The sequence below is a fragment of the Ptychodera flava genome, chromosome 6 (assembly GCF_041260155.1).
Source record: "Ptychodera flava strain L36383 chromosome 6, AS_Pfla_20210202, whole genome shotgun sequence".
Lineage (NCBI taxonomy): Eukaryota > Metazoa > Hemichordata > Enteropneusta > Ptychoderidae > Ptychodera > Ptychodera flava.
The window spans coordinates 28,073,617-28,086,166 of NC_091933.1; the positions used below are offsets into that span (position 1 = coordinate 28,073,617).

The 12,550-nt window shown below is 34.8% G+C and overlaps 1 protein-coding gene across 9 annotated transcripts in view; it reads right to left on the reverse strand.

Annotated features, from left to right (window-relative positions):
• Nucleotides 1-3,251: 3,251 nt before the first annotated feature.
• The window catches only part of LOC139135392 (proton myo-inositol cotransporter-like), a 51,725-nt gene continuing 42,426 nt past the window's right edge, over nt 3,252-12,550 (reverse strand). For 2 of the 9 annotated variants that reach the window (XM_070702764.1, XM_070702766.1), the window contains exons 4-9: nt 12,151-12,262; nt 10,720-10,883; nt 10,177-10,297; nt 8,152-8,390; nt 7,335-7,487; nt 3,986-6,749 (exon numbers count right to left, since the gene is read on the reverse strand). In XM_070702764.1, the coding sequence (XP_070558865.1) occupies nt 6,535-6,749; nt 7,335-7,487; nt 8,152-8,390; nt 10,177-10,297; nt 10,720-10,883; nt 12,151-12,262 (1,004 nt within the window). In that variant the 3' untranslated portion in view covers nt 3,986-6,534. Of the gene's footprint in view, nt 3,451-3,698; nt 3,956-3,985; nt 6,750-7,334; nt 7,488-8,151; nt 8,391-10,176; nt 10,298-10,719; nt 10,884-12,150; nt 12,266-12,550 lie in introns of those variants that run through there. The other 7 variants (XM_070702761.1, XM_070702762.1, XM_070702760.1 and 4 more) reach the window with 7 other exon arrangements.

Here is a 12,550-nt window from a genome sequence, read left to right on the forward strand (position 1 = left end):
TGATTCAGCAGTGAAGAAAGCAGCTATTCCAAGTTGCAATTTGTATCATGGTAAAGATGTCCATCATGGTGAAGTTCAGGGTTGCAATGATAGTATTGATGGAGATGTTGGGGATATGAATAATGAACAAGTCAAGAAGTCAGATGAAATGACCATCAAGCTGAATGTAAGTGATGTGTCCAGCAGTCAATGCATTGTTCCTAACATTGATAATGCTAGTCTGACAGCCTGTAAGCAGGACTGTGAGGAAGCAAAAGTCTCAACAGATAAAGGGACTGCGTGTGTCCAGACTTGTGAAAATGACTCAAAACAATGGAACTTGACAAGAGGGAAGTCATAAAGACAACATACAAGAAATCACTTGGTAGCCCAGAACCAAGTACCAGAGCACAGGAATCAGGTGAGCATGAGGAGAACTCCCGGTTAAAAGACTGGTCTGATGTGACCACCCAAACAGATGTTCAATCCATGAGTATTCAAAACAGCAAGTTTGCAACACATGAAGTGCAAACTGAGACAGTGAGTGTACATACTGCTTCAGTGCAATGTCATTTAGGAATTTCAAATCGAAAGGATGCGTCTACAACATGCCATATGATTGAAGAGTCAAGGTGCCAAACTTGCAAGAGAGAAATAGGTGACAATTCAGTTGGAACAGTCGACAAATCAATACAAACAGTCAACTTGAAAAGTGAAAAAGGTGTTCAGTTTGATTTCAGAGATGAGATGGAGATCCAGATAAGAAGTCTCAAATATAGTTTGAGAGCTAGAAAACTATAAACGCTTCTGAAATTAACATTGTTGAATTTTATTCATTGCAATCTTTTATTTCACTTTGTCTTCTGTATCCAGAGGAAATTTTTACTTGAAATTCAAAAGGTACTGTAAACATCCTCGGTGCTGGTACAATGAAAGCAAACTATCCATAATAACAAAATATGATGATTGTAGATCTGAGTACCTGAACTATTAATCCATGTAGTAGTACTGAAGTGAATATGGAATATGTTTTGTTTTGCAGTTTATGAGAGTTGATTATATGGTAAGAAGAGATAAGTTTAATGATAATACATGCAGAGAATGTGACAAAAATCAAATGGTGCCACATTGAACATAGAAATGAAATGGGTTGACACATCATTACATATACACGTTATGACTTTATGTACCAGTTTCCCATCCTTTTCCTTCCTTCCATGTTCTAAGTGTTGAATGGGAGTTCTTTACTTGTAACAATATCACCCAAATCTTGTATTAAACCAACATAGGATTTGTCATCCCATGGTTTTCTGTAACTTTTCCTCACCATAAAATGCTGCAGAATCTGACTGAATGTTATTTATGAGACTGTGATTTATCAAGTGTTCAGTTAATGAATCTGCAAAGTTGGGATGAATACAAGACAAAATTTTTGGGTTCACTCATTAATAATATGTAAACAATAGATGTGAAAACAGCCCCACTCATACTATCAGTACCATTATTAAAAATAGTAAATTTTTAAGCAACATGCGACAAAATTTTCCTTCCTATCGTAATTTGTATAGTATGGTAATGTTTATGAACACTTTTATATTCCAAAGGAAGATGACAGTGCTCAAAAATAGTTAAACATAAGTAGTTTGTTTGCATTTTGAAAGTTAATTCAGGTGTGTTTTACCATTAGGCCAAAGAAATTAAATTCTTTGTTTTGCGTCCCCACCCGCTTGGGTTTTTAAGGTTTTCATGCAAACACACAGTGTATTTGAATAGGAAATTTAGGACATACCCGCTTAGCTTTTCTGAACTAAAAGTTTTGTTACAATTTTTTATTTGCTGCAATCAAATTACGTTGTGTTAATTTTCTTGTGTATGTTTTTCAGCCGCTTAGACGCATACCTTTTCCCATTTTGAGGGGACGCAAAAACAAAGAATTTAATTACTTTGGCCTTATGCAAAATATCACAATTACATGTACCCTGTTGAATAAAACTCATAATACTGCATCTCTCTGTGTCAGCCATCACAAACAACTTGCAGCAAACAGCAAAACCATGCAGTGTTTACAATTTCCTTACATGTGAAAATATCAGAATTTTTAAAACATTCAGGAACAATAAGTTAAAATTTGATAAAGCTGGCCTCCAATATCAAGCATACTGAATGTTGTTTGTTTTGTCAAAGATACAACTTTCAAAATGTTACACACATTCTTCTGGAATAAATTTCCTTAGGTGTGAATGTATTGGCTTTGTGAACTTCAGGGTGTGAACACAAATGACAAGTACACTTATATAGGGATTGTTGTAGAAAACCATATTGGATTAAAGGGCCATTTTAGCAGTAACTTTTGATTATTTTTTTTCACTTTTTTGTTTTAAACATCAACCCAAGTTTCTTGTTCTACTCCCAAAAGGATGTTGCGATACGAGGTGTAGAACTTGTCAACTTACCCTGTGCATATATAGACTGCATTGTTATTTTTGACAAGTTAATTCTGGTCCCGACTAGAACTCAAATGTAAATAATAACACTGCAATTCGTGCCTATAGACGCTGTGTTGACAAGCTAAATAGTGTTTTTGTTAACATTAGAACAAGAACTTGCAATTGACATGCAAAATAAAAATGGCAATTTTCAAAAAAGCCCATTAAGAAATCTTGATTGTTAAGATTTCATTACAGTCTATTAAAATATCAGAGAAATGTCATCTCTATGCAGAATTGAAACAGCAATGTTCATATATATCTCCTTTTGAGAAATTTTAAAATTACTAATCTGTTATGAGGCCAACATAAAACAAGTTTCAACCAATTAACAGATTCACTCAAAAGAGTTTAACACTCTTATGAAAGGCTCACTGTCTGCATATGGGTAAATTAGAAACAAGTAGTTTTTCAGATGAGTAACACCTTACTTCATATCACTCAATATACATCATTACATGTAATGATGAATATTGAGTGATGTGCATTACATTTGCAAACTTGATTATTTTTACAGCTTGATTGTTCCACAACTTCCGTTGGTACATGCAGACATGTGTCCCGAACAGTTCATATGTGACCATTGAACACTACCAATGACTACACATCAGTATGGTAGATTGCTTAGGTTACTGCCCTGTAAATCGCCAGTGATCATATTAAAATGTTGGCTCCTTCAAATGTGTAAATATTATGTGACCATTTTGATACAGCGTTTGAATTCTGATCCGAACCATGGTTCCGACACAAACCGATCCTACCCGAAATAAAACTCTTCCAACATCCTGTACATTTTAACACTGATAATTTACAAATTAATTGCAATAACATATTTCAGGATAGAGAAAATATATGCCGAGATTCCAAGAAAGTTCCTGTATCTTGAATAGTTTTTTCTTGGACACTGTAGAAGTTTTGATAAAAAAGTTCATGAATACTTGGATGATGTTTCATCTATCACTGCCCACATAATCTTCTTTTGCATCTGCAACATAAAATAAGATAAAAAAATGCAAACCCATGAAAAACTAGGTGTTTGAATTACTGGATATTTATACAGAATAGAACCACTGTTGGGTAAGATAGGTTTCATAAAGTTAAGACTAGATCATTCAGATAAGAAGCTTTAAATTAACTGTTTTTTTTCAATAGTTCTTGTACTTTCAAAACTCTTTAAAAAGTTCTAAAAATCTTCAGTATATTTGCATTTCAAACCAGAGATTATTCAGTGGTAAGACATAAATGTACTGACAATTACATGTTGAATAAGCATAATCCTATTGTGGTATGGTGAAGGTTGCCAAGTTACAGATAAAGATTACTACGTAAAGTGCTTTGGGATGAATGCATTTCACTAAAGTGGACATGCGTAAGGCTATGAGAAATGGTTTTATCATCGGATATGAAAAGACTTTGAAAATGAGCCTGTCTACAAGTGCATGGATTTTCCAGGGCACACCTACCATCAGATGGAACACCAGAAATGAAAACTGGTGTGAAATAAAGAGAAAGAGGAGAAAGAAGATTGAAAAATTAGTCTGGTTTATTAACAGAGCAAAGGACAAGCACTGTTTTATTGCACAAAATGCAGAGATGAAAAATACAAGTGTTCTTGAAAGACAATGTATTCCGAGTGAACTGTCTGTTCCATCAGAAATTATTCTACGAATATTGATTATACACATTGTTATCTTGTCATAACTACAACATCTCTTTTTGTACTGTTAAATATCTCTATGTATTAACATCACAAAAGGTGAATGCACAGGAATGTTCCACCAATGATCTAAGTGTGATAATCCACAGTGCCTGTCAATGGGAGCCTTCTTTACCATGCAACTATCATATACAGCTATTTTAACAATATTTTGCACATTCTGCAACGATAATAATGATTTGAAACCAGTACACTTCTAGAACAATTCTTCTTTGACTTCTATATCGTGGGAAGATGTTTGGCTCAAGTGAATCCTCTACATATATGTATTCTACTGTATATGAAAATAGGACCATGGAAGTGGTTTTTCTTAATCTGCCACAACCAAACAATGGCACAACGTGGAAAATATTTATGTCCATTCAGGATTAATCATAATAAGAAAAATTTACTAGTTCCTGATTACAAAGAATTTAGCGGTCTGTCTTATCTATGTAGGTAACAAAAAATTTATGGTATAACGTATCTGGTGTAAAACTGCATATGGATATTGTCTAAGTTTTTTACATTTAATTGTGATAGCTCTATGGAGACCGGTATGAAGATACAACGAATGACGGAGTATTATTTAAACATCAATTACATCTTCACTTATTTATCTTTTTAGCTCATCTATGATCTAGACAGCAAGGTACAAAGTAATAGCATAGCAAATCAGTGATCACAGCTATCTTTGATGACCAACTCTGCAAGTTACTTGTACTTTCTCCGAGTGCAGGATTTGTGTTTTGTCACTGATGATTTACTTTCCTCTATAAAAGTTACCTTTTTCTCCCCCAGTTCACAAAATTGCCTTTTGAGTTTTGAGTCACTTTTTTGAAATAGAATTTCTTTACAGAAGAATTACTGAATGGTTCAGTGCAGTTGCAAAACATCCCTTATGAGCAGACTGAGAAATCTATTTGACAAATGGGATATGGATCCAAAGTATTACTAGAAGCAGTCATTCCTATCAAGCAGTGAGCTGTCCCTGTTAAATTTGCACAGAATTATTACTTTCGAGATTGACATACCAATACTGTCATTTTGAGACATTTTTGAAACTTCTCATTTTCTAATACTGCCAACAGTCATTTGACCCTATAATTATGCACAGAAACAGCAAAAGTGAAAAACAAGGATGGTACCTCAGCATGTCTCTGACGTTTCATAACCATTTCCAGTTTTGAGCAAATGTGCTCTAGGTCTAAGTTAGATAGTATTCTGATTGATACTCCTTTTTGAAGTCCACATAAGACTTGGCACAGGCTACTTCACTGCACCATGCTTTACACTCACTAGTTTGCACATGAATCCCTGCATCTTAGCTCAAATTTATTCCTGGACCAGTAGAAGGGGCCAATATTCAATCTTTAGAACCTAAAATATACCATGCAATAAAAATAAATGCTTCTCCAAAAGCGCCATTACACATTCATGGATTTCAATCAACCTGAACATGATTTCAAGGTCAACTATTTGACTGTTGGTATTCAAATGACATGTTTAAAAGATGCTACAAAAGAGGCAGCCAAACTTCAATAGTGAAACATGAACCGCTTCAACCGGTTACTTGCATTTACTCAGACTCAATTCTATACACAGTGATTTCAGTTCCATCAAAGACTGACATTAGTAACCCTAGACTGTTTGAAAACATGACATGCAGGTTGAATACTGGTACACCAAATTAGAATAATAGTGGTGATCAAGTAATCTATAATCATACTGTGACAATTACAAATTTAAGAGCTTTACTTATGTAAAAACTGGCAAATCTAATAGAATATGATTAACTATAGTTTGTCTATCAGCAAACAATTAAACGAACCTGCTGATACACAAATATTGTACACGAAAATATATGTGACCATTTTAATATATACAGCAAGTACATGACCAGATTCTCCTAATTTATTTACAATATTCTTGTCAACTGTTTCCCAACAAAACTGATTTGATGAATAATATAACTGCAAAAATACCAGTATTACAAGTTACAGCCTGCCAAAATAATTCTACGTTCAATACAACCTGTATGTACTCTAGATGGTTTTTGTTTGTGTGTGTGTTTGTTGATTTGCTTATTTGTGTTATATAGGTTTCACTACTCCTATCCACCTTGCATGCTAACAGTCTCATGCACAATGGCCTATAAATACGTAGAAGTCCAAAACATTAACCCATACCAATCCACAAATGATGCATTGCATGATGCAGAAAAAAGAAATTCTAAAGTTGGTCTTGTGAGGGCTCCCTTGTGAACTATCAGAAGGTTGATTCTTTCAACAGAGCAGATATGTACGGCATGGCATACTTTTGAAGACATGCAGAGAAGAAGATGAACCCATCACCAAAGCAAAACAGATGTTTTTATTCACCATCAGACACATCTGTATCTGCTGCATTATGTCCCTTGATTTGGATGTATTTCACTTCCCGTTCTGTCTCCACAGGACGCCAAGAACAAAATGGTTTTGCAAACAGGTCTGTCACTTCTTCTAATTTCTTGTCTTTGGTCTCGGGAACCAAAAAGTAGATGAAACATAAACCCAGGAAGGCTATTCCAGAGTACAGGAAAAAGGTGCCTATCAAAAAAGAGAAAAATACAAGTACAGGAATTTAACTGGACATATACTTTGATTTATAATATAGTCCTCCACGTAATGATTCACACAGCACATTAATGCATAGACATTACAGTCTGCGATGTAATCCCCAAGCACCATTTGCAAAAATACACCAAATGAATGAAAAACCTTTCCAACCAGTTATAAATTACTACTACAGGCATGTCTATTACATTTTGAAGAAGTTTGCACCAGATACAAAGTACATTGTCAGTCTATGAGGTGATCACATCACTGTACAGTTGCATATTATTGATACTGATAGCGGTAAAAAATTCAGTATCAATGTGAAATTTCTCTAGCAATGTATAAGCTACTAGCATGTAGCTGAGCAAGTATAAAGTACATGATAAAACTAGTATGATCTAAAAGAAAGTTTTGTAAATTATGGTTGTATGGCTGTTGGATTTCAACTGGGGTCACATACACTTGGGAAAAAATCCTGATCTGATGAGTTTCAAAGATGAGCTTTTATGTTAAATTATTTACAGGGTATTGTCTAGATGGCAAGCCAAAGAAAACCCTACAGATATATGCACTTACCATATCTTGTCAGGGCGTCTGTGAGTGTTAGGAATGTCATTGAAATAACTAAATTAAATATCCAGTTTACAGCAGTGGCACAGGCATTTCCAGTACTCCTGGCCCATATAGGATAGATCTCTGAATTAATGGTCCAAGGCATTGGTCCCATACCTATGTGATCAATCAACAGATACATTTATAAAAGTGTTTGAACACATCAATAATTCCATCCTCTTGAACACTGACAGCAAGGTTCAGGTAGGATGTGCCTTGGGAACTGATATCGGGAAATTTTTAAATACAATATTTTTCTCAATTACCACTTGTGCTCATTATTCAAGATCTTGGCATAAATATGATTTTTGCCAACTTATTTTTGTTACTGTCGGAAAATTAATTTTTCCCCGTAGAGTTAATACAGGAATGGCAGCTGTTTTGAATTTCAAATATCAGTAATTCATGTGGTTTTTTGCTGTCTGGTACAAAAATATTTATGGTAGTTTTTGCTGTCTGGTACAAAAATTTGCACTGTGACCCCCTGATTTTTATTGATTTTGAAAGAGAATGGTTTGAAGTCTTCTGAGGAAAGTTCGAGCAAAAGTTGAAAATGTTTGTGAAAATGAAATCACGTTTATGCACATCTTAGAGGACAAGTTGGTGAAAATCTTGTATTTGAAGTATGTTACTTCAGTCTTCAACCAATCAAGTCTTTTAAAATATGTTGCATTGGACATCTTATGCTTTACCGGTTTTAACCAACTTGACCTGATAGTACAGATGAACCTAGGAAGAAAATAGTTATACCAAAATAAAACTTCAAAATAATAGAACTAACCTGGTGCAAAGAAAGCTAAGTAGAGTACAAGGCCAGCAAATGCCATCCAAGAATAGGAGGTGGGGCAAAAGTCGTAGGCATAGGTGAGAGTTTTATTAGTTGCACAGGACGTCCACGATGCGGCTGACATGGTGGTTAAGTTTGCAACCTGGCAGGATGCAGTGCCACTCACCACAGAGTTGTGATCATCGACAAAACAAAAACCACAGTGTTGACTGGATATACAATCATAGCATGAACTGAAAGGAAGAAATGAATTGAATGTACAGTTAGAATAATGAGTCAAATAATTTTGGATATGAAGAAGAACACAGTAGACAAGTCCTTGTTATTTTGAAAGTATTACAGAAATGGCCGGGTAGACTGTATTTTAATTACTTCTGATTGAAGGAAGATTAGCAATTAACAAAACTGCTGACCTAAACTTTATCAATGTGTTAGGACTATGTCAATCAATAATGTTATTTGAGTATTGGGAGACTTAGTGTGGTTCTGGGTTTACATACCATGCCAAAGTAACAATTATCCTACTTGTAAAATTACGACTACCAATGAACAAAATATACAAGTGTACACAGAATGTGGTATAATAATGTGAATGCTCTTAATAATAATGGTTTATTTCCTTTTCGAAAATGTGTGAAAAAGCACACTCACAAAGACAGTTACATGGAGAAAGTGTTGATATGTGTAGGAAAAACGAGAGTGAAAAATAGTTGTCTTGCAACTAATCGGGTCACTCCCGAATACCTGGTAATTTGACACATTCACTGTATGGGCTGAAATTTATCAATGAATTACATGGAAAATGCTGATCAAAAATTTGCAGCAGTAACTGTGGAGGCGTGAAAGCTCTCAGGAAGACAAAAAAGATACACAGCATAAACTTGATAAAAGAAACCGTTTCCAAGTTTCATTCACACAAAGGGAATTTATGGAAATAAAACCAAGGATTAATGTACATCAATGACCAGTGAGACTATTCTGAAGATAATTTTTGTATTCCACTTTAAAGCGATATCTATTGTGTATTTCTCTTATTTCAATGGTACAGCATTCCAGACTTTCGTTGCAGCATATTTTACAGTAAATTCACCTGCCTTATGTCTAATTTTTGGTATGGCTAGATCGTTACGAACACTTTGTCTTGTACTATATCTATGTTGAATCGGGACAAAAAAGTCTTTAAAAGTATCTGGTAGTCTGTGGTTTAAAACATCATGTACAAAAATTGCAAGCTGTAGTTTATGTGCTTGAAAACATCTAAAATACCAAGTTTCTTAAAAAGTGGGGACGAGTTTGCGTTATAATCGCTGAAGGTCATTATACGGACCATCTTTTTCTGAACCAGGAAAATTCATTCAAATAAGTAGGATAAGTATTTCCCCACACTTCAAGGCCATACATTATGTGGGGTAAAACAAAGGAATTGTATAACAATACAAGTGTAAATAGCGGTACTACATGACGTAATTTCAGGAACACACCTGTTAACTTTCTGATTTTCATTTTACTTGTACAATGTGATGTTTCCATGATAAATTACTGTCTATAGTTACCCCTACAAAAGATGCACTGTCTACTCTTTCTAAAATTTCATTTTTCATTCTTAGTGAACCTTCACATATACAACTTGAACTTGAAATCTTATCTCTTTTGCTAAACAAATATCAAGAATATTATTTCGCCTCTTTCTAGGACAAATTTAGCACAAAAAAAAAGTGTTTCATGCGGTAATGCTATACCTGTACACATACGTCCTTGGAATGTACACATTCTGAATGTTTATTCTCTTGATCAGTTATGAAACAGTGAAAGAGACGATTGTCTTTTTCAGCTCCAGTTTTTGAAATATATATGATATTAATTTCCTTAATACTGAAAATTATGTCATTTGTTTTTGTAATCATAAGCCCATAGGCAGCATTCTAGTTCTCAAACAAATGTAGTAAACAGATGACTAACACAGTGACTGTTGGTTAATGTTGAGAAACAATGGCAGGGCAATAGAAAAGGCACACATACCTATAACCTGTACAATTGGCATGATTGTAGGGTAGTGGTGTTGTACTAGCTGGTAGCGGAGGGGAATAAATTGCTGATAGCAGAAATCCAACACCCAAAAATATGAGACTGAAGAAAACTCCTGTTATATGAAAAATAAATAAATGGAATGGAAAGAGTTATATGCCTCATTTTCCAGGAAATATACAACTGACAACTTAAGAAAAAATAGTTTTTCCCACCAGCAAATTTTAAAAATATAACTATACGTGGCATATATTTATCACACTACATTGATTTTACCAATTTGAGAGCAATGGCTGCAAAATGCATGTACCAGTGTAATGGAAATTATTTGAAAAACATGCAGGTAGGATAAACCAGTGTATGACTCTCCCAATCAGCATGAGTGAAAAATGTAAAATCTACCATTTAGTTGCTAATCTGCATCACCATACTGCCATAACTTATCACAGAGAAATATGAAATTGTAATTCACACGGTGAGAAATATTACATGCAAAGATCCCCTTGTCACTCGTACCTGATTCTGCTGTACACTTACCTATCATACTTCCTAAACTTAATTTTCTTCTTCCTAATTTTTCAACTAAGTAAACACCTACAGCAGTGAATAGAAGATTGACAAAAGCCACGACAGCGGCCAGCCATATAGCTAGCCTGTCGTCTTTCACACCAGACATCTTGATAATCGTGGCGCTGTAATACCTGTTAAACATAAACCAACAGTACATATAGTTCATTGTCATACCAACTGTACATGATATCAAAGTTCTACTCTTTCCAACTTGACCAATATATTCATGGTTTTACTGTAGATTTTTAAACCAATATAAAAAGTAACTAACACATGAAACTGGATGTGCTGATGCAAAGCACCTTTCAGTGTCTGCATTTTAATCTTCATTTTGTGATGATAACTGCAGTATTGGTATCCTATCATAACGCTACACTGCTCTATCATTTTTTCTACAGACACCCTTGAACATTATCCTGATATTACTTTGAACTTCAGAAAATGATTTACTGTGATATTTTGTCAACGTTTTTATAAGTATATTGTTTATTTTATTCTTTCAGAACTCCTTGTCAGACAACAATAATGACCCACATGTACACCTGTATAGTAGTTTGTAATTACCATTCATTATTATATGCCTATGTCTGTAACCTATGGAGTTTGATTGTATAGTAACTTATGGCTTTACAAAGGGAAAACAATACAAGATTTCAGAGTTTTGTTTCAAAATATTTACATCTAATGATTGTATGTCACACAGTTAATAATGATTAGTCCAAAACCTGTGAATTTATGTGAAATTATGCTGCTTAACTACAATTTCTATTTTCATTTTGTATACTTAGTGGATTTGCTGAACACATTTCAGTCTGCTCAGAATTCTCACAATGCTATAATTTTGACTTTTCTGGTAAAGTTGGACCTAAAAGGTATATAATAATAAGACTAATCACAAAATACTGAGATTTATGTCGTCATACATCATATGCTTCAGTATAGTCCAAGATGTAGGCTTATTGTACTCGGACATAAATGCCGGTATTTTGTGAATAACCTTATACTGGTTTTGTTCTAGTAGTCTATTACAGTCATGTAATACATGACATGGTAGATTCTCCGACTGTCTGCTCACATCCAGGTTACACCTCCTACCCTCAGTAATGCACTGATGTGCCAAATATGCCCTTGCTATAATACATATCTACGTGCATATAGGCATTGCACAATGAAACTTGCTACAGCAGCAGGCTGAGGCACGCTATCAGCTGAACTATTGAGGGCGCATGTCAGTGTACCACTTCCAGCAGAAAGAAACAGCAACAAGGTTCAGCCAATGAGGAGTTGTGGAAGAAAGAGTCAACGGATATGACAGTACCAGTATAAGACCAGATTTTTATATTCAACATGACAGCATGTTCAAAAAAACCCAAGCTAGACTAGCAGTTATATACTTACATGACAGTGTTTATACCAGCAAGCTGTTGAAACATTTGCATTCCACATCCTACAATCAGAGCTCTTCTCACTGGAGGGTTCTGTAGCATCTGTACGATGACTGGTTTTCTACCTGCTGGAAATAGATGACAAGGATGTCAGACAGACAACTTTTGATCCAAAACAATCACTCTGTGATCTCTAGAAAGCAATTGAAGTTACCAGTGTGCCTGCTGACGGTCACACAACGGGTGATGAAACTACATTTTGCAGTTTCAAATTTCCTCACACTACTACATAGATATTGATCAAGATGTACCTAGAAAGTCCAAAAATAGGATTTTGTCGATATATAATTGGAAAACATCAATAACATTGCTGGGAAACCCAAGTAAAATTTACCAGGGTGGCACCCTCAACA